Below are 27,124 nucleotides of genomic sequence, written 5' to 3'. Positions count from 1 at the left end.
GCATCCACGCGGTCCCACGAAAGTGTCGTGCAAAACGTTTGATTGCGTCGGAGCGCAGAAATCACGACGGCACACAGTGGAGCGCCTGACCATGGTTTCAGTCTGTTTTCACAAAAGCACAGCTTAATATTCTTGGTTCTTTCGGATAAAGTCACGTAGAAGGGAAATAATAAAATAATAAAAATAAAGCACAGCTTAAAACACATTTGCGCGAGAGCCCAGGACCCCAAGACCTTTGGCGGGAATATACGAGATAACAGCTGCCTGTTGATTGGGTTGTGCGTGTCATTTAAAAGAACCAAGCCCTGACATAGAGAGCAGACTTTGACGAAGCTGTTTTAATTTATAAAAAAGCTTTTGTTTGGGTTAAATTGCAGAAATATAAATGTGTTATTAAACACGCCACCACCCGACACAGCCAATAAGTAGGGTTTGTCACGTAAACAAAAAATGCCAATTAGTTACTACTTCAGCACACCGGTGTGTTGGAGAGTAAACTCGCAACAACATTTACAATTCGAGCATGACTTTGGCTGGCGATTACAACCAGCTGCGTCAGGCGATTAGCCTGATAATTGTAAACTTGTTCCAGTTTTCCTACAACCGCAGCATCAAGCAGGGCGGCCGCTGGGCTCCAACCGCGAACCTCCGCAACTAAGGCGGGAAAAAGAAATGCGCCACCGCTCGGGCACGTCAGCGCCCCTCCTGACCTGCTCGTGGAGCCATCTTCGTCAGAGTCGAAGAAGCTGGTGGAGTCCAGCTCGCTGCTCATGAGCGTGGACGAGCTCTCGTACCCGCCCAGCGCGTCCCTCTCCCTCCGCTCCTTCGGCTGCCCGTTAACTCTGGGCGCTGGTGGGGGGGGGGGGGGGAGGGGGGTGTCAACAGGGACAACAGCGAGGGCATGCCCGCACTGACGTCACTAAACGACACCTGCGAACTTTCGACAAAGGAACCACAATACCTTGAGCTCGTCAAGGAGCATAAACAATCACGCGAACTCTGGTAATCCTCGCAGTAGCGGCTTTTTTCTAACAAAGACGGACAGCGCATCGCGCGCTTTCAGATGCGCTTCTGCGGCTGTCTGGAACGCTCTTCCTTCCGATATTAGGGAGCCACTGGAACTATGCACTTTTCAATCATCTACATTGACAAACTCATTTCTTGTGTTTAGTTTGTTTTCCTTCCCCCGTACCTCCGATTGGCAAGGTTGGCTACGTACGGTGGAAAAGAAGTTAAACGTACATCCATAAATCTTGACTTAAAGCTTTCGTGACTGCAGGAATTTATATTCTTTGAGTCTTTCGGTAAAGTCACGTGACTTTACCCAAAGACCCAAAAGAACATACATACAACAGCAGCGGCAACATCATCACATTTACTGCACTGCGAGTAGCGCCTTCTGTGGCGAGTAGCGGCTTCTGTGGCGAATGGCTCCGAGCGCTGACAGCAGGGTTGGGAAACCTAGCCCCCCCCCCCCCGATCCCCCCGTCGGTGGGATACGGGCCCACACAACTGCACGTCACATAGAGGCCCGCAACTTTGATAAGAGCCGCAAACGATATTGAGTTTATCCGTCACTGCAAGCATCTCATAAATTGGATAATGGAGTCAAGTAATTTTTGTCCTGACAACAACACGGCCGAGCCGCTTTTGTCGCTGCGAGGGACCTCCTGCAGTGTTGCGTGTTGTTCTTGTGTGATTGCCCGTCAAAAGGTGTTTGAAAGCCGTGTTCCTCCCTCTGGAAGGAAAAGGTTCCTCAAGACCTGGCTTAGTGTGACTATTAAAAATGGTGGGGGGGGGGGGGACACACACCTCCTTTCTGATCAACAGAAACCTGATGAATGAGTGCAGCTGGAGGTGCGATAACTTTGGGCGGAAAACATAATGGTAAGAACAGTGCGGATAAACAGGCGGCAAACAAATCCCTGTATGGCCCTTGAACGAACTGTCGGGAAAGTGCACGTGGGAGAGGCTATGAAATGTCACCATGGTCCACGAGGATTTGGTGGCGCACAAGCACGCATAACAACACCGGCAATCATTTAAGGTTAATTCTAGACCCCGAGACTGGTTCTGATATCACTCGCCACCGACGTTATGGCCATTCCCAGGGATTAAACTCAAGTCGCGAGGTTTCTTAGTGCAGCGCACTTCCCCGAAGATCCCCCCTATAGCTTCAACAGACTGTTGGGGCAAGTGCTGTTAGCGAGCTCCTATGAAGGCCGGAATGGACACACGAGGGGGTGGGTGGCCAGCATCACAACCGGCTGCCTTTGTCTCCCCAGTGGAAATGTTTACACACCACACAGGGTACGTCAACTTCAGCGAGACCAAAGGACCAGTTCAGATAATCGTCACTGGTGTTGACTGCGAGCAGGATTCGAACTCGGGTCGCCGGGTTTTTGTAGCGCAGCGCGCTAACCGCTACACCACCACTCCACTACACATACAAACTTAGCCGTGCCCATAATGGTCGAGACAAAAGAAAAAAAAACACAACAAGACCAAATCAGCTAAAGTGCAATTAATCCTTCAGTGTCCGAGCGTGGGTCACAAGACGGAGCAAAGCTCTTCACCCGCCAGACAAATCGCCCCAAAGCCCGGGGGGCGTCTAAGCCACCAAAGTCGCCCCATAAGTCACGCAACGGTCTCAACCCGCTCCTGCCCGTGGCCACACTCCGACCGGGCGGCGCTCCACACCTCAAGTGGCTATCCCTCTTTCCACCGACAGCGTAAACAGCCCAGAGACAATGGCGAAAGCGAGACGAGCTGCCGATTTCTGAGTAAATGCAGAGACCGTGGGCGGCGTGCAGAACCATCCACGGGTTCAGGAAGAGGCTTGCGCTCACAGTGCGCGCGCTTACATCGGCGTGCGTAAAAAGTCAAACACTTCTGCTTCACGCGTATCGAATGTCGCCACTGTCTTGATTAAAAACCAAGGTGAGAGACCACTGACACCCAAGTCTCTTTTTCAACTAAATGCTTTTCACATCGCCGCAAATTCCGCAGGTTCTTATGCCTCTTTAGTAATGCCTACATATACACCGCAAGAACAAATGCAAACCAAAGCAAACAAGGGAGCAAAACCACACACACGCATGGATTCTGTAATGCTTTGCAACAATTGTTTGGCCTTGGATGTAATTTTTCCAAATGAATGCACTCTATTTGAGTGAAGTCACCGAGCTAATTATTCACGCTCGACTTCATCCTTACGATACACAGCTGCAAAACGTAACATTGAATGGAACCTGTAACCTTTCGTTTGGAAGCGAGGCGCTCTTACCACTGCACCAACCCAGCCTGTACTGCTTAAACAACAACAACAAAGGTGTCAGGGTGGCACGGTGGTAACACTTGTTACCCGTAGCAAGAAAGTCCTGGGTTCGACTCCTGACACAGGCGCATTTCTGTACGAAGTTTGTACGCTCTCCCCCCGTTCTGCATGGGTTTCCTCAAGGTTCTCCAATTTCCTTGAATAGTTAAAATAAACCACACAATGTAACTGGTATTGGCCAAACAATCCAAATGTTGGAAACGTATCTGCAAATTGCTCAGTATGATTGCACCGAGCAACATCGCCCACTACCGCGAAAGCTTGGCAGGAACGCTCCTGAAATAGTCTCGAGACCCAGTGATGCTTTCGGGGGTAAACAAGCGTAATTATGACAATAATAACAAACAATGGACATCAACAGATGCTAAATGTAACGTTAACAAGACGTTGCAATTTTCATCGACGTTAATCCTCGGAAGCCAAAGCATTCCGGTGAACACATTAACCGACCTGGTGCCGTCACATCCAGGTACAATTTCACTCGCAGCCTCGGTAGCATTTTAATTTTAATTAATTTGCCTTTTTTTGTCAACTTGCACAGAGGGGCGGTTTCCATTTCACAGGAGAGGCCATAAATTGCAGACGGGTCGCCAACCCACGCCATGACCCTGTGACCCCGCGACCCTTAAGGGGGTGAACGTCTCTATCGGAGGTCAGAGGCTCGGGGCCCGCTGGGCTTGGCAGGTGCTCTCTTCACGGGTGACAGAGCACGTCTCTCGGTTTGGGTTTTTATTTTTAAACAACGTGAGAATTGTTTTTTCTTGCCGTCCGTCCAAAAGCGCACTTTTCGATTGACTTTGGCGTGCCAAAGAATGTGCGACTTTGCAGAGAGACTCACTCTCTTTGCAACTTTGGAAAACAAAAAACACTCATGGACGCACGCCTCCTGGCACATCCAGCACCAGGCCCGGGTGGGCTTTGTCTTCCCAGCGATCGTGTTTACACACCACAGCAGGCACTCAGATGCTGAGTCAGCCCAGGAGACGTCTCGGACAGCCACACAAACCCACTTGTCATGCTATTTATTGGCAGACATTAAACCCTGGTCAACGAGATTATAGTGCAATGAGCGAACCACTGCTTTAATACACACGCACACACGAACCAACCCGGTATTTGAAGATTACAATTACTGCCCTTTGACAGACCAATACTGGATAAAGGCGTCCCCATAGGGGTGAGGTTTTACCATCCTTCACCACGCCGGTCAGCATGGTTTGGTGAAAGTGGAGCCAAGGACCAGTTCAGGCATCACTCGCCAATTTATTTGGCGGGTCGTGTAAAAACTTTGACTTCCAATAAGGGGTCGCGCCAAGCTGGGAGGTGTGAACCAAACCTATGACGACGACGACTTAAGGCCTTTGGTGTCCCCTCACTTTCGGGGTGTTACAGCCAAGGCAGATGGAAGCCCGAGCATTAAATATTAACCCACAAGCGGAGACATGTACACAAGCATGCACACCCGCTCGCTCACATGTCCAAAAACACGGGCACGTGAGAGCACGTGAATTATTCACAGCGCGCCAAGAGGCCCGAGGGGCATGTGGCGAAAACGAGCGGATGGCGAACGAAGTAAGCCCACAACAAAAATTATGGGCTCACTTCGACGCAGCTTCCGTGGTGTTGATGTAAGTGGCAGGCATGTGGCGATTCATAACCTCCCCGTGACTCAGCGAGGCGTCGCAATTGGCGACCATCAATCGATTCAAGAATCGATTATTTTTCACTTACAAATTTTTACCGACACATCTGTGCAGTTTAGAAACTTGCTCCGTCACGCTCGCCCCATCGGGCTACAAGTAATGTTTGTACATAACACGCGTATAAGCGAACTTATCGATCGACTCTCAAGACGAATGGATCGACGGACGTAGCGCGAGCGTAGGAATTGAATTTTAAATGTTTGGTGTAATCGTACGGGAGTGCGTTCGCGTGAGGCGGCGCTACGGCTGGCTTTAAACGGCAGAAGGAAAACGTGTGCACTTTTGACTAGCGGCTCTCAGAATCAGAGCCTCAGCCACTTTTAATCGGTCGCACGCCAGAGCGTTGTGTAAGCCACAGCCTCATTATGTAAAACGAAAAAAATCCGAAGAAGCTTAAATTGTGCGTGCTTGTAGCGTCCGAAAAAAAAAACTGGGCTGGGCAACAAGATTACAAAAGATTATAATGTCATTCACTCGCCGTTTCCAGGATTACTGCTGTGGTGACTCATTCCAGGCCAGGGGGACGCTTAACAGCAGTCAGGGTTTACGCCAGCCAAGAACGCCACGACACACTCGGGCAACTTTAGGCCAAACATCGCCAGCAATTGTCACTTGCAAGGCATTTGCCATGAGCAACTCTGCCATTTTGCTACAGCAATGCCGCAGAGGGACAGAGTTCTGTCTGGCCAATGAAAATAGAGTTCGCTGAGGAGTCTGCGTTTGATGAACAATGATTGGGCTACTGAGCGTGAAAACCCTTGGGCGGTCGTATGACCTCTTGATTCTTGCGCTCACAAAGCACAAATTTATACATGTGCATGAGAATCGATTATTGATCATGTATGCAATGATACACTGTTATATATATACGCTAATGGAGCAACACAAAACCGTACTCGCATAAAGAGAATATATCGATAAATGAGACAGGATTGTACGTGTACCAACGAGTCTGCCACATGCTAAACAAATTATTTGGCGACACTGCGTTGGCAGTGATGCACAAGCACAAGTAACAAACGTCTCAAGACATTAATTGATAACACTGTGACCTGAAAAGTATAATCGGTGACACTTCTAGGCACTCGCTCGTCAGACGGATTCACTAGTGAGCCATTAGCATGGAATAATCCACCACCCACAGATTTCATTCATTCTGGCGACCTGCAGTGGCTATTCAACAACTGATTCCCTTTCTCTTTTTTGCCATTTCGTTGTTACTTTATAATAATACAAAAACATCTAATTTGTACACTTCTGTCTGTTCCATTAGTGCAAATTCAGCATGATGATAACAAATGCATACAATCCGAAGAACAATTCGATGCATGCATCATGAGCACAAAAGTTCATGTTAACCTACAGCTCGATTCTCCACTACTCGCCGATAAAACAGTTATTCTACCTGCGTAAGAACGAACGCACAAGTCCAACGCACGATCCCCCCCCCCCCCACCGCATCACCTATTTCTCACACCCGCAACAGCAAAGGCGTAACCCATCCTTACTTTTGGCTGAAACTGTCGTGCCGTGGCGGTGGCTCTGCGTATAACCGGACGCGACGGAAACTCCTTGACCGCCGTAACCGTACCGGGGCTTACGCATGCGGGGGGGGGGGGGGGGGTGAGAACGTCGTGTTGAGCATCACTTCCCTCAAGCTATCGCCACTGCACTCCTGCGAGCATCTTCAGCGGTTGAAGAGGGCTTGGGAGGAGAGAGAAAAAAAATGGCTCGATGCGCCGGCGTAAACCTACTCGCCGAAACGGGGCGCTACGTACGTTTGCGGGATCGGGCGGCGGCGGCGGCGGCGGCGGCGGCGGCGGTCGCGACGGAGTCCTCTCCCGTCACCACCGCCGGCGGCTCTCGGGGTGGGCGCCGCCTCGTCGACGAGCGGTTGCCCCTGCGCCGGTGGCACAACCTCCCGAAGCACAGCAGGGTCATCGCTGAGAGGGTCCACCAGACGGCGGCTCGTGGCGTCCGCGGCTTGCGAGTCACCTGGGCGACGCCATCGTCTCGCCGGCGCTAGCGTTCTGGCGCGCGACACGTGCCCGCCGGAGATCGTGCTCGGCTGCGGTTCAAAGATGATCCCATCCGTGGGCTGCGCGTCGAGAAGTAATGGGCGAAAGGACGCAAGGACGAATGCCGCCGGTTTGCTGTCCAGGTGGCAACTGCACGCTTCCTCGTGACGCCAGACCAAGTTGTGAAAGGTAGAAATGTTGTTGTTGTTGTTGTTGTCGTTGAGTGTTGCAGTTGTTGTTCTTAGAGGAAGTGTTGCTGTTGGAAGTGGTGGGTCCCTGGAAACTGGACGTCAACTTCTTAAGTCGTCCTGACCCAAACGGCCTCAAGCAGTTCAACACGGAGTCTGCGAAATCCCTCTTGTTTACCGAGGATTTAATTCAAAGCTCCGGCGAAAGGACACCAATGGACTTGGGCTCTAAAATAGCGTCGAGCACTCTCCATGAGAAGCACAGAACACTCCTTTGCAGGTGGCTAAAGCAGCTTCCTGCAGTATAAGAACCTGCTATGGGTTTAAATAAAAACCAACGAGGCTTCACGCTTTTTCTGGTTAATGATTTCCACCGCAGCTTCCCAGCTCCCAAACTCGGGTGCCCCCCTCGCCTACAGTTTCACCAGCGAGCCGGATAATTATAGACTTAGCTGTGGCAATCCCCTAGCCAGGGGCACCCGCGGCAACATACGAGGATCCACGGTGGCACCCTGCAGAGGCCCAAGGGGGGCGAGAGGCAGCTGGCCTTGTGATGTGGCGAGCCACCCTTCACCTCCTCCCGACCAACGACCACCGCGCGCGTCCGACAGGTTTCCTCCGCTGCAAAATTTACGCGAGCCGGCAGGCGGGACGGATAATTAGCAGTGATCAATCGGCACAGGTGCGATGACGATGGGCGCTGTGGCAGCGAGGCCCGTATCTTATCGCTATCGTGACGGGCCGGTCGCGCTGCCACCCCCAGGGGCTCGTCGCTAATCCAAGTTGGCGGTCAAGCCAGAGCACGCCATCTCTGCGACTGTCCCCAGACGTGAAAAGCCTCGCTCGCTCGCTCGCTCACTCAACTCACGTCAACAGACGAGTCTACCGCGTTCGCAGGAAATGGGCAGGAGCTGTTTTTGTCATTGCTTTTCTTGTTTTCTTGTCTTCTTCTTCTTCTACATTCCTCCGGCTTTCACTCAGACAGAAGGGCAAAGGCAACAAAATATGTCCTCGCAACAGGGTCCCCCGGGTGCGGTAGATAAAAAAATATAACAAAATGCGACGGGTCTAAAAAGGGGCTCTTGATGCCTTTAACGGGAAGAATTTTAAGACGGAAAGAGACGTCAGGAACAATGCGCCGTGCCGTCGTCGTCGTCTTCCAATCGATATCCCAGGTGCGCACGTTGCTGTTGCTCTGGAGATGCTCGCGGGACGATACTCTTCAAGCACAGTGAAGCGGTGGAGGAGGAGGAGCTGGAGGAGATGGAAGCGACGCAGCAGCAGCAGTGTGTAACCCGAGTAAGGCGAAGCCCTAGCTGGGCCAATTCGGGGGCACACAGTACGGTGCGAGCGAATGAAGGAGAGAGAGAAAGCCAGCGTCGTGGCCTCTCCTCCCGCAGCCCCTCCCCCCCCCACTACCTTCTCTCTCGTGCCACGGGCACATTCCAAGCGACAATAGGAGGCTTGTGCCGTCCCCCCCACACGCACCTCAGCCACTTAGCGCCACGCTAAGCAAACCCTCACCCGACATCACTGCCCTCACGACATCACTCCCCTCACGCTGCCGATTCAACGCAAACAACAACCAACCGCATTTCCTGAAGTGGTGCATCATGGTTCTCTTTTTTCAGATCACCGTCCATATAAATTTGAGCCAACGTGACCGACTGACTGCAGCAGTGGAAGACAACTGCGGACCCATTTCATTTTAATTTAGACTGATCGGCACAAGATAATATTATGTTACGACGGGTTGTCTAATCGCTTACAGGTTTTATGCTCATAGGGCTGTTTGTTGCTGGACGTTGTAATGTTTTGAACCTTTGGGTCTGTGGCTCGACAACTCTGTAATTCATAAAATCGCGAATCGTTACACGCCTACTGATTAAACTATTAAACTATTTATTTTATTTTATCACTAAGCTATATAGATCTTGTTCCAAAGCGAGCTGGCCACAGATGATAACTAAAAAAAAGTGGCTTATCACGTGGAAGTTTATACCGGGCAAATAGAGGGAAAACCCAGAGGACCAGGACAAAAATCCACGTGACCACGGGAAGAGAGACATGCAAACTCCAAATATACAGGCATCAGGGTCGGGATCGAACCGCACGACCTCCTGTATACCAGGCGAGGTAGTTAACATGTCGCCTCCTTGGCGTCGATCATGTTGGGCAATGTTCGCTCCACCGTCCCCCACCCTTCCAGCCAACCCAAACCCCGGACCCCGCCCCTACCTTCTTACACCACCCACCATCGATCTCCCAGTTGGCGCAGCCGACCCATACACTCTCGCTCTCTGTCCACTCCGAGAAAGCGAGGGGGCGGGTTTACCTCGCCTCGCACACACGACCAGCGGCAGCGCGGATTGCCTAACCGTTTGGATGTTATGCCGTTTAAACGTTCGATGCTCCAACTGTATGGATTTTAAGGTGAGCGCTTGCATAATAGGAAGACAAACAGTGAGGCGGGGGGGGGAGTTGTGGGGGGTAAGGCTCGTATATAATTGGCGAGAGGTTTTTGGACGATGATAAACTGCCGTTAAGGGACGCTCACCAACCCAGCATCCCCCCCACCACCACCATCCACCCCTCCCCGGGGCAACGGTGGCCCTCAAAGTAGCGTCGGATTATTTTTCACATAAAGACTCCGGCGTTTCAGCTTCCAACAGGTTCAACGCACATTACAGTTTTTTCATTTTCACCGCTCGCTCGTTCTCTCTCTCTCTCCCTTTGGTGGTTAGGACTTTATCCCTTTTCCTGTTACACCTGATGTGGCTGCGCCTTTCAAAGAAGGAAATAACCTGAAAATAAGACAAAATGCTCCTGTTGTGTAGATACGTGTAATGGCTTACACCTCCCTTACCGACTCAGCGGTTCGATGAAGATGTCACGATTCAGAGTCACAATTCAAATGGTGAAGCAATTCCATGTTTTTGCCTCATTCAGAGCGTCACCTTTGAATTTGTCATTTTTTCTGTCGTGTGCATAACAATTTTAATCAGTCCATTTGCGTAAATATTTCTTTTTCATGTTATCGTATTTGCATCTGATTTGCAAAGATCACGCGCGATCAGTTCTCACACGTGTACAATTATACTCGTGTACCGTGTGCGGAACGAATCGATTTTCATCATTTGAACAAACCCATCTTTAAATGCAGAAGATGCAAAGCAAAACTGTGTGTCCCCGGCTCTAACAAGCGCGTTTGAAGCAAAGGAAGAATCTCAAAGCCAGCGCAGTGGGATGGCTGCTCGTGGGGAATGACTTTGGGCTGGGCTGCCACATGTGCCATGGGTTGGCTGGGATGAGACGTGTGATGTTTTTGATCATTACGTGTGTAGTATCGATAGTTCAATGTTAATGTGCCATTTGATTGAGGGACTACTGCTGTGTGGCGTTATCTTGGTGTGGTCTTGCACTCTTTTGTTGTTGTTATCACTGCTTTGCCCAATCTTGATAAATCAATCATTAATGTATTAATTACTTATATTTAGTGACTTGCTTCTACCATTTTCTCGATTTTGCACTCCTATTGTGTTTTTTTACGTATTGTTTGCTGTTGTTCCTGCAGTCTAAATAATTATACTGATTCCAATATAAGGTGCTTCAATTGGCCAAGGCTTCATCTTCTTTGGTTCTTTCGGTAAAGTCACGTAGAATGAGAATAAAATAATAAAATAAAACAATAAAATTCTCACGATGTTTCGGCCACAACGCAAGCGGCCGTCTTCAGGTGAAAGGTACAGAACTGTCGGGACGCCCCCCCCCCGCCTCAATTAAGTTGAAGTGGATACGATCATCGACTCCGTGACTTTTGTAATAGATTTAAGAAATTATTCTCGAATTTGTTTTTAACCCATCGATTGACAACCCTGGTGGATGACAGTAATGTAAACAGCGACGCGTTACCTCCATCGTGTCGATCTTTCCTGCGCGCCCTCTCCCTCCTCGCCGATACCACAGACTCCGTCTCAGTTGTGTCCCGGTCCAGATTTTCCCGGCTCCCAGCCGTGTTCCCGCTGAACGGGGTCGGGAGGAGGGGGCGATGATGGTGGAAGGACGAAGGGGGGAAGGAGGTAGGAGGAAAGAGGAACGGTCGAGGGGAGGGAATGGAATGGGTGAAAATCCTCGGGTAGCGCTTTACAGCCTCACACAAGGTGCCTCGCGTTTTTACACTGTCCTCGAAATAGCGGGAGCGTTGACGGGTAGGGTAACCTGCTGCGTATCAGTGTTCTTAACATCATTTCCACGAAGACCTATTTAGCCCACCTACAGTTTGTAATTGTGTTATCGAGTGCTCAGAAAGTCACATTGTCACAATACACATATATCTATAAAAGTTAAGTATGATAACTTCAGTTTGTACGGAGGTGAGGTGGTGTAAGACGGTTACTGACGAGCACACAATGTAGTTGGGACTGCGTGGCGCGTGACATTTCGCCGCAGCAAGGAGACACAGCTGACAATATGTCAGCATTGCTGTGAACGCCGTTATTGTTGCATTTCAGAACTTTAAGGAGGTGACAGCTTGGGGTGAGGCCATCATCCAGCAGTGGATTGATCGGGGCCGATGTTCCGACGGCCCTTGAGCTCTATTGACGAGTTCAATATATTTTTTTCACCTTTATTTCCCCCCCCCACCCCATGTAAACCGAATGTCACCATTTGGCAACACCATAGAGTGGGCAGCGGCCTTTCACGGGGGGGGGCGACCGCGTACCAACCCAACGTGCCTTTCTCTCGGCGCAAAAAATGCAAGAAACGCTGCCAGAGACCGTTAACTCCCAACCACAGAGACGGCATCCCCCGTTGTTGCTGTGTAAGAGGAGAGAGCCGCGGACTCGCGTCTTGCCACGGGCCAGATACCCGGGGGGGGTGGGTGGCTCGGTGCATTCCATTTCATTAGCCAGCAGGGGGAGGCGCAGTGCAGCCGCTTTTCGGATATCCGACCCCATACGTTACCCTCCGGGTCCTCCAGTTTTCCCCTCCACATTTAGAATAATGCATTTAGAGTATTTGGCTGGGAGAAATTTCCACGTGATAAGTCACTTCGTTGAGCTATCATTTGTGGCCAGGTAGCTTCTGAAGAGCTATATAGCTCAGTGGGCCTTACCTGTTAAAATAAAAAAAAGTTTGTTTAGTTTTTAGTTTCAAGGCAAGCATCGCAGACGGCTACGGCCGCAATAATTCACTCTTTCCCTCGCCCCTCTCCCTTAGCGAAGAAATGAAATGTCCGAATTCAGATTTGAAATTCGGTTAGGGAATTCATTTTTTTCAACTGTTGTAAATTACTCTGATTCTTTTGGTAAAGTCACGTAGAAAGAAATTAAAATAAATAATAATAGAATACGACGTTTCGATTGCAACACAAGCAACCATCGTCAGGTACAAATGAATGGGAAAACAAACCTAGTAAACTTGGAAATATAATGCAATAGAACACAGAGAGTCGGCCAACACAACAGTCAACACCCCACCTGGTTGATTACGTTCTTCCAAAGATTGCTAAATTTGTGTGAGTCTCTCTCTGCTTGTGTGTCTGTCTGTGTGTCTCCGTGTCTATGTTTTGTCTCTCTCTCAAATTGAGCAATCTTTGGAAGAACGTAATCAACCAGGTGGTGTGTTGGCTGTTGTGTTGGCCGACTCTCTATGTTGTATTGCATTGTATTTCCAAGTTTACTATGTTTGTTGTCTCATTCATTTGTACCTGATGATGGTTGCTTGTGTTGCAATCGAAACGTCGTATTCTATCATTATTTAATTTCTTTCTACGTGACTTTTTCGAAAGAACCAAAGAGTAATTCCTGCAGTCACGAAAGCTTCGAATCTAATTTGTGTTGTAAATGTAGCGACCTCTGGTGGGTCAGAAGGGACCAGGCAACCAGAGAGAAAAAGCAACAAATCAAAAGTTGATTATTTTACAAAAGATTTGACGCATGTATCGATGGCAAGAACGATACCCATAATAACTCACGGACCAATGTATCATTACACATCTAGTGACAAAGTATTGTATCGGTACATGTGCAATTAATTATAGAGTTCTGGATAGCCAATGCAAAGACATTTCAGGTAACTGAAGAACAATAATTGCCATACTGATCACGTATCGTTGGGTGGTCGGGCAACTTCTGGTCTGATTGGAAGTTGCCATTCCCAGTTGCCCTGCTGGGTAGAGCAGGAAACAATTTTGCCTGAATTAAGGCAACCTATGATTTTTTTTTATTTTAGAACAGAAAATCATGCGGAAACAATTGCCAGTGACATTAGCCCAAAAGTTGCCGGAGTGAATCGTGGCCTTTACACAGAGCCTGCATCGGACGCAATGCTCTCATGTATCCTCTGCTATTGCCAGGTCGCACCCTGTGCGACTTCGGCCACGAATTAGAGCCATGCCTTCTACGAGTTCGCGTCACGCCCTCCGCGAATCCATGCCACGTCCCCCGCGAGCACGTGGCACGCTTGCCTTCGAGGAGTCCACGTCGCACTCGTTTCACGTGTACGCCATTCCCATGATCCCTCGTCCTGTGATCATCCACGGTAGTGCCATGCCAGTTCACGCTATGCCCCCCCCCCCCCTCGCCGTCTGTCACGCGCCGTCACGATGCTCACTGGAAGGAGGGCGGCCGCGAGTCTCCGATGCCGCCCGTTCTCTCGCCGGCGCGCGGCCTCAGCTCGCCCTGGCTGTCGGCGCAGTGCGAGCCCGAGTCCGAGTGGGAGCCCTCCGCCGTCACCAGCTCACCGGGGGCGATAGGAACAGGCGCGTTACAAAAACACAAGGAAGACGAAGCAATGCACACACGGGGCGGATTTCTCTAACCCCCTAACAATAATAACGGTAACCAACGAGCAGGTCTGTCAACGGACAAGGCAGTCACTGATCACATTGTTCACCAACGGACAACCGCCTCAGCTGTGTACTTGGGATGAAATGTATATATGTATATTGAACTTCTTTCGCACCATTATGCAGCCAACCGATGCGAATCTTCTTTCCCCCACACCTCCAATTAGCGCGGTTGGCTACGTACGGTGTGAAAGTTCAACATTCATAATCGGAGGTACACGTACATAACAAGAGAACACACAAAAATACAGCAGAGCCAGCCGGTGGCCTACTTGTTGTACCACATCCTACCAGTATTAACTTTTACAATCTTTAAACAGGCTTTTTTTTATTCCCGCCGCGATCCAAGAAAGTTATCGCGCACGACTGTGTCCCAAAAGTCTCCCTGTGAGCGCAAGCCAACAAACACAACTCCACACAGCTCCATCCAATCTGATATTTTTCATTTTTCCAGAATCAAAGACACACGTTCACCAGGGGGGGGGGGGGCAGGCGGGTGGGCGAGAGGGAGAGTTTCGGGTGTTGGCGTGTAGAACTGCTTTTTGTGTTTAGTTTGTTGTCCTTCCCCCGCACCTCCGATTAGCGCATTTGGCTATGTATGTTGCAAAAGAAGTTCAACATACATACGTATACACACGTGTAACGATTCGCCGGTCCTCAAGCTCACGATATACGCGTTGGTGCATGCACTCAGACTTTCCATCGTGAGCACGCATAGCTCCTTTTTGTCAATCCACTGCTGCATGATGCCTTGCCTACCCTGCTGCGTGTTACGTGCTCATACTTTACCAAGTTGGCCACACGTGGATTGGTGAAGACGGTGCTCACACACATCGGAGCACGGTACAGTACAACGCTGCACTGCCTTCTGCTGACAACGTAGCCACACGGCAGCCAACAGCACCAGTCTCACGCACAGTGGTTGAGAGGCCTTCATCTACCAGTGCGCACATCATGGCGGCTGCAGATGACGACATTCGGACCTGCCAGCTCACGCTGTACATGCGCGAGCGTTATTTGGAGGGGGAAGCGTTCACCAGTCACTTTCATTCAGTTCAGTTCCTCAACGTGGAGAACGATCAATTTTCATTGACTTTGCATTGAGATTGACTTCAAATAGACCGCTGGTAAATTGAAGCAATGTCGATTCCCAATCATCGGGAAGTGTCATTTTCCTAATTGTTTTCTCTTCATCTTTCTCTCCCCCCCCCTTCCCCCCCCCACTTAATTTGAGCTGTGCAGCCGTCATCACGCCATCAGACAAAGAGTCCGTTCGGAACTCTCTCCCCCCACCCGTGCTTGAGAACGGCCCCTGGAAGTGGGTACCACAGAGCTACTTCTGACATGCCGTCAAGTGCCAGTTACTATTTGCTCACTAGGAGGCGCACGCATTTCCATATGCCTTGCTGCAGAGAAATTTGCACAGCACGGCAGTAAAACCGATCGTTTTTTAACAACACAATTAAGCCAATTAAAGTGCAAAACAAATACATGATTATTTTGTGTGTTGTTAAGTGACCGGGCTGACTGTCAACGCGGGGGTGGCCAATGCCCATATTCAAATGCACCGTGTCAACAGTGTTGGCTCAGGTTTATGATCCCTGGAGCCATCCATGGCCACGATTGTACTCGCCGATAATTTATCTTTCGTTTTGTTTTTACAGTAAATCGTTTTAAAATTGTTTTCCTCCGTTTGTTCGATCTCATTCGTACAGGTTTGTTGTCTCAATTAGCATCAATGTAAAATTTGCATAAATGGCAAAAATACATTTTTGTACGCACTATTTGATGCACGGGTAAATCATATCAATAGAGCCAGAGTTATTTTAATCGAAGAATCGATGCATCATTACATACCTACCATGCTGTGAATTATAATCCAACACCTACTAAAAATTCTACTTTTGTTATTTTCAAGGTCGCGGCCTCCCGGTTTTAATTAATTTGCCCATTAACCCGAATCACTGCCGAGCTTAAATAAAATCCCCTCGATATTTACAGGTTGCTGAACGGAGTTGAAAATGCATGTCAATACGTATCGGCATGGTATAAGGCACATTTACATCGAAGAATAGGGGAATATGAGCAACGTAAATAATAACAGATTTACGCTGACAATTTCAATTGAGAGGGTGTGATCCCAGAAAAATGCACATTGAGTGGCACCCTACGATACGTGGAGGTTCAGTGTAGCAAATTAAATTGCTGTACTCTACTAAGCCTAAAACGTCTATGCTCCCCGCCTTCACCAACCCATAGTGACAAGCGTGGTGCAGTATAGTCAAACAACAACCCTCATGACCTGCAAGGTATGGGGACGCTCCCATCCAGCAGCGGACTGGCAAAAAGGTTGTATATGTACAATACATAAGAGGGGGTGGGGTGGAAATTACGGGACTAAGCCACACTCCATTTGTGGCCCGACAAAAGCCACCCAGACTGCCCTAACTCAACCAAGCACTGCGTCTCTAATGCCCCTTGTACTCTCCCAGCCCAACCTCTCTCTTTGCCTGTTCTCCCCAAAGCGCAGCTGAATCAACAATGCCGGGACACAAAAACAAAAACTCAGCCGATGCTTTGGAATTTCCAGGGCACAGCTCAGTAGCCTGTGTGGATTGCCCATCGCAGCCCGGCCGTGGCGATGTGCGGACATTTACAGCCGGCAGAGGGCAAGGAAAAAAAAACGGGAGAAGGGAAAATATATTTGTAACGGTCGGACGGCGTGAAGCAATTTGGCAGACTCGGGCGCATTTTTGCGTCTGCAAGCGGTGCGAGGGCGAGAGGGGCCCTCGTTAATGAGACTCCGGTCCATCGCGTCTGTAATCCGGGCTCCAGGATTTCAGGGCATCAGCGTCACGTGCTGCCTCGCCATGTGGCCCCCGCTGAACCGCTGAGCCCCATGGGGCTCAATTCTCTTTTTTTCTGATGTGAAATATTTTGCTTAGTTTGTAAATTTGAAAAGCATTAAAAAAAGGCATTTGCTTACACTGCGACTGTGATTTTTGCAGAGAACCAAATACACTTCTAAAAGACCACTTGTATTTACTGTATATGTATTTTAAATTGTACAGTACATTCAGCACACCGTACAGTACATCCTGGAGGCCAAGTAGGTTTGAAATCTTTCATGTATTAAGACATTTGAATAGAAAAAGGCACATTTACACACAACAAAAACAAAGCAATTATAAAATAACATCGATTATAAATGATCGATTCGTAATTAAGCAGTGGAATGATCATGCCTGATAACAATGATTAACAAGTATTCAGCATCAACGTACATGCTACAAGGAAATTGAGCGGGGTCAGCCAATGCACTCTCTGAAGACCTCATCAGAGGATGGTTTGCTATTCTGTTTCATTCGTAAATGTTGGAGTCGTTTTCAATCACATTCAAACTGAGATATCACAAGTCAACTCATAAGACGAATGCATTTGCATTTGGAACTATTGACAGCGAGCGGTGCACCACTTTGTATCGTTGAAGACCCTCAGGGGGCCTCTCTTAATCCATATTCGGAGGACACCTTTTTTATGAGGGCTTTGCAAACAGGGTTTGTTGCGTGTCAGTCAAACCTTAATTTTGGATTTCCCACCACAGACCCACGCAGAGACGAGGCAATCAGTCTCGTCTAAAGACCTCGGTCTGTCCTAGACTGATCATTCATCATTCGGCACAACTGAAGATGGATCAGTGATGAGGTTGCCTACGCAAAACTCCTAAAGCATAATGAACCAATACCCAAAGCACTGCTTATGGGACAATACAAGTCAACAGTCATAGTGAGAATCCAAAATTGATTATGTTCAGTTTAGCACCCAGACACAAAGTATATAGCCTATAACCACATTACCTGGTAATCTGCCCTATCGCATCAGATTACGGAAGCTAAGAAGGGGGTAGAATCCTGGACGGTGCTTGGATGAACGACTACCACGGATAAAAACAGATGTTGTGAGCTGCCGCGCAGCTTTGTTGTTCGCACAGGGCAGTACAGCACAATCCATTACAGTACTGTATCATGCACCAACGTCTCACTCAGCTCCTCGCATTCACCAACTCACACTGACTAGCATGGTGAAGTATGGTCAAATAGCCCTGCTCCAGCAGTGGATTGACAAATGGGGGCTCTGCGCGTACACGACACGCTGCAGGACACGCGAGCGTCGAATCCCTGATCGGGAGATTGAAACGGCCGTTGAGAACGTCCATTAAAAAAATATAAAAAACTACAAAACCCGGCAGGAGCTACCTCCCATATCCACCTGTCCCCCTCGCGTCATGAAGCCACCTCCCCCCCCCCCTTCTTAAACTCACTTAGGGCCTAAACGGCAAAATTAACCTCCGCCTTAATTTAAACATCCCGGTCAGCACAACGGGCGGCAAGAGGATGGGGTAGAAGCTCCCTCGAGGGTGGGGGGGGGGGCAGAAGGGAAATCTTGCCAACACATGGGGGGATGGGGGAGGAGGGGGGGGGGCGGGGGGCTCACACCCCCCAACACTCCCTCCCGAGAACACTCGTACTACGGCTGGACGGTTCCACTATTCAAGTAATCGATGACCCTACCGATCGACGCTTCGATGACTACTGTGAGATGGGGTTAAGGGGCGGAATGTTCTAAATGGTGAGAGGCAGAGTGCAAGGAGCGGGGGAGGCACCTCCGATTAGCACGGTTGGCTACGTAAGGTGCGAAAGAAGTTCAACATACATCCAGCCTGAAAAAGCCCTGATCTTTTCTGGCGCACTGCTGGAAAGTATGGAACCCATCACTTGCCAAACATTCAATCGGCCATTGGAAAGAATGTCATAGAATAATTAGAAATCAGGTGAGCTGTTTATAAATGGATCACCCGGGTTCATCATTAGTTTCCGGCCAGCACGCAATCTGTTCGCTGGAAACGTCGGCGATAGAACGGCGGCTCACTTTGGTCTTTGGTGCGCACATCACACCAAAAAATGTTCCCGGTTGGTTACATACGGTGCCAACGAACATACGTACGCCGCGTCTTGAGACACGCGTGTCTTCCAGAGCTATATAAATCCCTACTGTGCGTACCCAGGGAGGCATGGGTGCCAACTGACGGGACCGTGTAAATCCCGCCAATTAGCCACACTTGCGTCGCATTTCCCTCCGCCCCGCAGCCCCCCCCCGCCCGCTTCCCTCACCCGGTGATCAAGGAACACAGCGCTCTAAGTAATGAAGGACCCTCCTTGGAACAAACGCCCTTCACATCGCCACTCTCGCCATTTACAACTTGGCGTGGCTGTCCAGGAAACTGAACGGCAGCTGCTCCCTCCGCCGAGCTCACAGCTCTCTGCACAACCCGAGCTGAAGTTTTTTTTTTAAATGTATTGTTTAATTTTTAATCACAAACCCAGGTGGTCGATTACTCCTGCCCCTTTAAGGGTGGCCGCCGCCCCCCACATCCTTCCTCCCCAAGGTGGGAACTCCCCCCGCCCCCCCCCCATAAGCCACATCCAACGTGATGCATCCGATACCAAGAATATCTTCGCGCACCACCCATCACCTCTCGTCCAGCGGGACACATGGGAACAGAGGTGAGAATTCCCCCCACCCCACATAACTATTTTCCGATTACAACACAAGCAATTATCATCAGGTGTGAAAGCCACAGCAAGAAAATTTGAAAAAAGTGGTGGGTTTTTTTCCCGATTAGTCGAGTAATTGCACCAATAATCGGTAGGGTAAATTTAATGCGTTGGTTTTGATTGCTTCAATGATCAGATAACCCGGCTTTAAAACCAACCTTTATCAGTGATATCAGACATGACCCAGGATCATTGTGCGAAGGGCTGACGCAGGCAAGACTGGGTCCAACTGATCCAGGTTGTTAACGGTCTCATAACCCATCTGAAGCCATCACTTTGGCTATCAGAAGGCCCAGAAACATTTACGCATTTCTCTGAAGCTGCGTTTGTATGCGTGTATGTACGCTGAACGTCTTTCCCACCGTACAGAGCCAACCATGCTAATCGGAGGTGCGGGGGAAGGACAACAAACTACCTATTCTGCTTTATATATATACGCACGCGCTGTGCACTTTAAACATTGCGGTTTCGTGGGAACTCACCCACGCCACGACGCGTCCGTTGAAACAGGGCAGCTTGGCATTGTCGTCCGAGATCTCCTCCTTCACGACGCTGCGAGAACAAAGGGGGTGGGGGGGGGGGCAGAGGGAGACAAGATGCAGAAGCGACACTTTAGAATCGACGCTCAATTTGTCACTCAACATGTCCAAGGTCGTCGATAAAGACTGCTGAGGCTGATTGTAATTACCAACGAAACGTCGTACTCAGATTGTAAATGTTGCTGGTTTACTCTCCAACACATCGGTGTGCAGAACTAGTAACTAATTGGCACGTTCTGTTCACGTGACAAAACGTTACTAAATGGCTGCGTCAGGCGGTGGCGGGTTTAAGCAACACATTTATATTTAGGCGATCAAACCCAAAACACCTCCATTATGGATATTGGTCGTGAAAGCCTACTATGTGTTAAATAGACTGGAGCAGGCACGCAACTAATAGCAACAGACATTACGACAGCCACAATGGATACGGTGTGCCGGGTGCGCAATGATGTGTTCAGGTCATACCGCGTACTGTATCAGCCGCGCAGCTCAAGAAAGTAGTTTGTCGTCGACCGCTCAGAAACCACGTGAACACGGCTCACGTTCCGCGTGATGAACGGGGTGCGCATTTCGCGTTGTGCGAAAAGTGTTCCCCAATAGGTGAACCGCGTTGTTTTGCAAACCCGTTTTGTGATCACGCCTTAAGCAAGAACTTACCGTAAATGTTACGAAGACGATAACCATAGGCAACTAAAGGTTTTGGGGCCTGGGTTAAAACAGGGGCAAGGGAGCCAACAGCACGAACGGCTGGAGGTAGGGAATTTCATCTTACGGCAGCAGCAGAAGAGAAGCGGCAACTCCCCACCGAGCGGAAGTTGACTGAGGGTTTTGGCAGAAGGCCGTGGCTGCCGGATCAGAGAGGTTGTGAAGTCCAGCAGCGTGAGATGAGGGGGGGGGGGGCAGCTGAGAGACTAGGGCACTGCTTGCTAACTTGCGCTGGCACGAGCAAAAACGGAACGGAACTTGACCACGGCACTGGCCAAGGGTCAAGAGAACCGCGCAATGGCGGCACATGCACCGCTGAAGACTGCTGGAAAGGAACCATCGCCAGCCTTGGTCTCACTTACACCAGAGGCTTTCTTTGGCAAAAACCACGAAGTTGCTATGGCACCTTACAGGACCTCGCCAAATGTTTAACGAGCCAACCATAATCCCCAGTTACCACGAGCAAATTCACTCAAACGCAGCTCGTATTAAAATAAAATAAATTTAGGCATTTTCATGGGTGATGTAAACATGGACATTGAATTAATAAATCTTACGGAAGGCAGTAAGGAGTTCCTCATGCCTGCAACATAATAGCAAAAGGTTATTAAACAGCCACAGGGGTCCATTTTAAACTGAGTCTTGTTGATGAAGTGAATGGCATAGGACATAAGGAGATAAGATTTCAGTCAGGTGAGGAGTGAAGCAAGGCACATTGAGAATCTTATAAACTAAATGTACAACTTTTAAACATATCTGAAAGCAAACCTGGAGCCAGCAAAGCAGTCGCAACCCAAGCCACGACCGTGGCTTCAATGACTTCAACAGTTCCACAGCATATCTCAAGTTACCGCACACGCGCCAAGGCATAAAGCACAAGCCCTACCACAGCAGCAATGCCACCACAATTCCCACTTCCCGATGGATGACCGCCCAAGCTGCATTGTAGTGCAAAATACATATACAGCCCTTCTGTTAATCCACGAATACACGAGGGGCCTCCACATGCCTCAGCGTGGGCTGCATAGGTGTGGAAGCATCGTGGGAACCTGCTTTGCATGGCGGTCACCTAATCCAAGCACTATCCAGGCCGAAAACCACCTTTGGCTTCAGAGATCCGAGGAGATCGCATGCATTTCGGGCGATTTGATCAGAGGCCTGGGAAATATAACCGGGACGAAAAATAATGCTGCGGCCATTCAGGAGGTAGTCCTCCTATCCCTTAGCACTTCTGTGTTCTCTGTTCACTTTTCCCCCAATGCATGGCTGTGGGATGCCACCCATCAACACACTCCTCATAACCACACTCCTCATAACCACACTCCTCGAGCCTCCCCCCCCCCCCCCCCCGAGCCAATTCTGATTGGGAGGCTTCAGCGTTTCTGAGCACCGCGGTATTTTTCACCACGCTGCCACTTCACCTCCGCGTTTCACGACGGACCGTTTCCCTGTGAAGTAAGCGTCTTCTGTACTTGCTTGCACTCAACCATGCTTTCATCTTCTTGAGCTCTTTATCCTGCGGGCCCCCACGACAGCTCACTTGGCTTCCTCCAAACGAAAAACTCAAAAATAAAAAAACCTCCTCCTCTCTTCCAAGTGCCCTTGGCGCACACACATCCCTCTGCACGTACAACATCTTGGGGTTCGGTCATTTCGATGTGCTTCGTATAGAACTTGTTCGCACCGTACATAACCAAACCTTGCGTGGTTCTGTCGCTACGTTTGCTGTGACGACAGTACATCCTGCATTTTTTTGCTTGTCGCGTGAGAAACCGCGTGCCGTCGTCGTTCGTTTGACCCAGGTTTCCCTCGACAGGCGGACACACTGCCGTTCTCGAAGGGCGCCTCCCCTCCTTCGATCACGTGATCCTTGCCGTAAACGTCATGGCCGCCCTGGGTCACCTCCAACCGTCACGTACTCCTGCTCTCCTTGGAGCTTCCACCATCAAAAGCCCAAGTTTCGCACCTCCGGTGAGCACGGTTGGCTACGTGTGGCGCGAAAGAAGTTCAACATGCAAGTTTTATGGAACAACATAACAACATATAAGTTTTGATTTAAAGCTTTCGTGCCTGCAGTAATTCATATTTTTAGTTCTTTCGGTAAAGTCACGTTGAAGGGAAACAATAAAATAATAAAATATATATAAAACAATAAAAATTCTCACGACGTTTCGACCATAACACAAACGGTCGTCTACACCTGAAGACGACCGTTTGTGTTAAGGTCGAAACGTAGTGAGAATTTTTATTGTTTTATATATATTATTATTATTTTATTGTTTCCTTTCAACGTGACTTTACCGAAAGAACTAAGAATATAACATACAAGTTGTTCCATAATTCTATTTCTGCATCTAATGGCTGCTCTATCTCACCTCTTCCTTCAAAAGATAATTTTCTCCAGGCAGGTTCCATCTCTTCTCGCAATGTGCACAAAAAATGACAGCTTCTTCTAAACGATATTTTCGAGCAGTCGTCTTCCGCTACCTATTTTGTCAAGCACCCATTCACCTTTTTCTTCTCTCAGCCCATGGTATTTTCTCAGCACACATTCAGAATACCACGGAAAATATAATTTTAAAAATCTATTTTCTTTTCATCTTATTTCCCTGAACTCCAATTTCCTCAACCGCACGCGGCAACTGGGAAAAACAACTTAAAGCAATTACATTGCACTGTACCGCGAGGCCTTCCGAAAGCGGCTCGCGTGCCGCCATGCCCTCGCAGGGCCCTGTGCCCCCCCCCCCGACCTGTCGGCCACCTGCCCCCCACAAGCCTCCCACCTGTCATCACAAGAGCGAGCGAGCACGGGCGAGCACGGGCGAGCACGGGCGAGCGGTCACCACCCACGTCGCCCACAGGCGGGCGACCACCGTGAACGACGATTCTCCCCGTGTTGGTCGGCAGAGCGAGGCCGGCGGGCACGAGCGACCTCCGTGGCATCGGCGTGGGGCGTGCGGGAAGGGGAGGAGAAGCGGCGGCAAGGATGGGGGTGTGCGCGTGGGTCCGTGCGCACAGGAGAAATCTCGGATTCGGGCGGTCACGGACGGAGGTCTGGGGGGAGCTCAGGAGGAAGGAAGCTGTCTGGGCTGCAGGCTCCAGGTCAACGCTCGTGGCTCCCCAGGTGCTGGGCGCGGACTGACTGGCTGGTGGGCGGACCAGCGGGCGAGTACGTGGTCCACCCGTGTGTAGGTGGGACAAGCCAAGGCGCACGTGTCGTTATCGCAGCCCGGAGGGAGAAACGCTCTTCATTGAAGTGACATGGAGGTTTATGACAAAGTAAAAACAGCATGTACGCTTGTAAGCGCGTAACAGTGCTTTGAAGAAGTCAATTAACGTGAATTTGTACGCTTACGCTACGTACAGTGCGCATAGCAAACGATTATTTTCACATTCGTAGCTGTATAACGTAATCGGTTTAACTGATTACCTGCAACTACTCGCCGCCAAATTCCCCGCAACGGCAGAAAATAAAAAAAATAAGATTGTTGAATCAAACCGTGAAACCAAATCGCGAGCGGTGCGAATCGTTACACGTCTAGCACAGTGTAAAGAATGGTGAAGGGTGTATCCACTTGTGCAACTGCTTGCTCGAGACAGCCCATCTAGACGATATTTTTTTTTTAGGCCACTCATCAATGCCAAGCAGAAATCTTAGAAGTGGGAGTACCCACACTATATCTCACCACACGCAGCCTGCCAAATGACTAACTGAAGTGTGCCTGTTATGCGGCATACCTGTTACGTGGCGTACCTGTTTATGTGGTGTTCCTGTTTATGTGGTGTTCCTGTTTATGTGGTGTTCCTGTTTATGCCGTTGGGTGGACAGAGGCGGGGAGGGAATTTAATAAAATCGCCCTGTTTCACCTGGCGGACAGGAGTGTACGGCTATAATTGATGCATAAAAAAGGTAATTGTCACTTTGCTGTAACGAGCAATAAGGCAGTGCTAATTTCCACTGCTGACCCTTAATCCAGCGGTGGAAATTCCACATTACAATAGTGGAACCAGTCTGTCCATAGGTTGACCACTTGACTTCGCACAAAGTGATACTTACGTGCATTCTGTAGTCAGTGGAGAGCCACAGCCTCAATACAGAGATGAAAGAAAGCCAGGGAGATAAATCAAGTCAAATCCGGTTCAATGTTTGCTCCACTTAAACAAATATCACTGGGCCAGATTCATCAAAAAGGCCCAATTACCAATGGATTCAATATCATCTCATTTGTGCGGAGTAAACAATCCCCTTGGTTGCTTGCATGTTTGATTGTTTATTGTCATTACTCATAAGAAACTTCTAATTACAGCGATACGACTTTTTTTCCATGCCCCTTTGAACAGTGCTTCGAATTATCCACGCATATCCACAGTTAAGTTGTATTGCGCGGACATGAAGGTAAATTATAGCTGTTATCCACACCCATGCTTAGGGCATGTGTTCAGAAAAGACAAAAGAAGACGCAATGAGAAGGCAATGGCGATTAGAGACCCATCAACTCACAAAGAGACCAATAGACTCCTACAGACACCTACAGTCTCACACAGAACCACAGAGACCAAAAGTCTAGGAGGGCTGCGGAGATGCCGTTGGTGCACAGCAGGAGTGGAGGGACACCCAGGGTGAGGTGGGAGGATACAGTGGAACAAGATACAAGGCCTGTGGACATGACAAGAGGCGAGGCACAGAGTAGAAGCACACGGAGTAAAGAAAATCCGAGCGGCCGACTCCATGCACGAATGAGACTTCTGGTTTACAAAAGAAGAGGATCCACGCTCATCTGTGGAGAAGCCAAGTGGTCTCCCTAAAGTCTCAATTGCATCCTATTACACGTAGCTCTCCACGGATACGTGACCTGAAAGTGAAGGCAAGTTTATCCTGTTATCCGCATACGTCCGTCCAGATAACTGCATTAAGGAACTTGAACAAACGCATATAACAGGATTGGCTGCTAGCAGGCCACAAATCATGCAGGATTAGAGGGGGTTCCATCGTATTTAAAAAACAAGTAATGTTTGACGGCGTCTGCCAACCACCGCCACGTAGAGCCCAGACCAATTACCGAAAACAACAAAACAGGAAATAAATAAGTGGCGCGCAACCAATTAACTGTTGCATTAGTTTTTTTTTGTAAACGCTCGTGGGCACCACTGACGAAGGCCAGCGGCTAAGGGTTGCGTGTAATTCCACGGGCACGGTCTAATTTACGACGAGCGGATTCGACTTTGATCACTTTTGGCCAATTGATTTTTCAAATTAACTGGGGATTTAGAACAATTTATGCGTGTGTTGAGTGTACATGTGTTGTGTGTACATGGTATGCTGCCAAAGGCAACGAAGGTCTGTGATTTTAACTGAGCGGGTGGGGCACAGTATGCACAGTAACATCACCATATTGTATGCTTTACTTTTGAGGAGCAAATAACCTATGACTTGAGCCTCCAGCAAAATCTCCACCTTGGCCGTGTGGATCTGACGAGGGGCCAATACCTCACCGAGTCTTCATGTGCACGCTGCGGAGCAGCCAGCACACCGGGTGTGGTGGCGGATGCCTGCCGCTTGGGGCGAGCGGCGGCCAGGAGATGGCAGTGCATCAAGTGGATCCACAGACACAGCAGTACGGATCTTTTGGATGTTGTGACCTTTCTCCGCGTACTTCCCGTTCCATCGCACGTAAAAAAAGAGGCAACACGGCCAACCATTTCAACACTAGACCCTCATAATACAGTCTTCAGACCCGGTGAAGCTTTGCTGGTAAATAAATCACATGATTGTTTGGATAAAGACATGTAGCTGGTCTTTCACTGTTCTGTGTCATTTGTCCAGTTTTGTTCGCTCCATTAGCCTAAATATAACATTGGCATTTTGTCCACAAAAATCGTACATAATTGATCCTCTCTCACACATATGGTTCAATGTGTTGCAGGCATCAGATTCTATATTAATTGATGCAATTATGCATTGTTACATTCTAATGTCGAAGAAATATCCTTCCAATATTTCTTCCTTCCGATATTAGGAAGCTACTGGAGCTATGCACTTTTAAATCGCAACCGAAAACTCATTCCTTCAGAACCGATTTTTGTGTTCATAGTTTGTTGTTCTTCCCCCGCAGCTCCAATTAGCATGGTTGGCTACATACAGTGCAAAAGAAGTTCAACATACGTA

The 27,124-nt window shown here is 49.1% G+C and overlaps 1 protein-coding gene and 1 long non-coding RNA gene across 4 annotated transcripts in view; one reads left to right on the top strand and one right to left on the bottom strand.

Moving 5' to 3' along the window:
• The window catches only part of DVL3 (dishevelled segment polarity protein 3), a 56,319-nt gene that overhangs the window by 18,417 nt on the left and 10,778 nt on the right, over positions 1-27,124 (bottom strand). The window contains exons 2-5 of one of the 3 annotated variants that reach the window (XM_076070278.1): positions 20,194-20,263; positions 13,862-13,986; positions 11,159-11,265; positions 711-849 (exon numbers count right to left, since the gene is read on the bottom strand). In XM_076070278.1, coding sequence (XP_075926393.1) covers positions 711-849; positions 11,159-11,265; positions 13,862-13,986; positions 20,194-20,263 — 441 coding nt within the window. Of the gene's footprint in view, positions 1-710; positions 850-6,818; positions 9,450-11,158; positions 11,269-13,861; positions 13,987-20,193; positions 20,264-27,124 lie in introns of those variants that run through there. The other 2 variants (XM_032962203.2, XM_076070279.1) reach the window with 2 other exon arrangements.
• Positions 9,593-26,748, top strand: LOC116946931 (uncharacterized). The gene is made up of 3 exons (XR_004403617.2): positions 9,593-9,679; positions 22,775-22,929; positions 23,977-26,748. It is a non-coding gene; the product is annotated as an uncharacterized LOC116946931 (long non-coding RNA).

Source organism: Petromyzon marinus, chromosome 28 (genome assembly GCF_048934315.1).
Source record: "Petromyzon marinus isolate PM22_M1 ecotype Great Lakes invasive population chromosome 28, UKy_Petmar_22M1.pri1.0, whole genome shotgun sequence".
NCBI lineage: Eukaryota > Metazoa > Chordata > Hyperoartia > Petromyzontiformes > Petromyzontidae > Petromyzon > Petromyzon marinus.
Note: the sequence above shows the minus strand (reverse complement) of the source record. Positions and strands in the feature narration are given on the sequence as shown.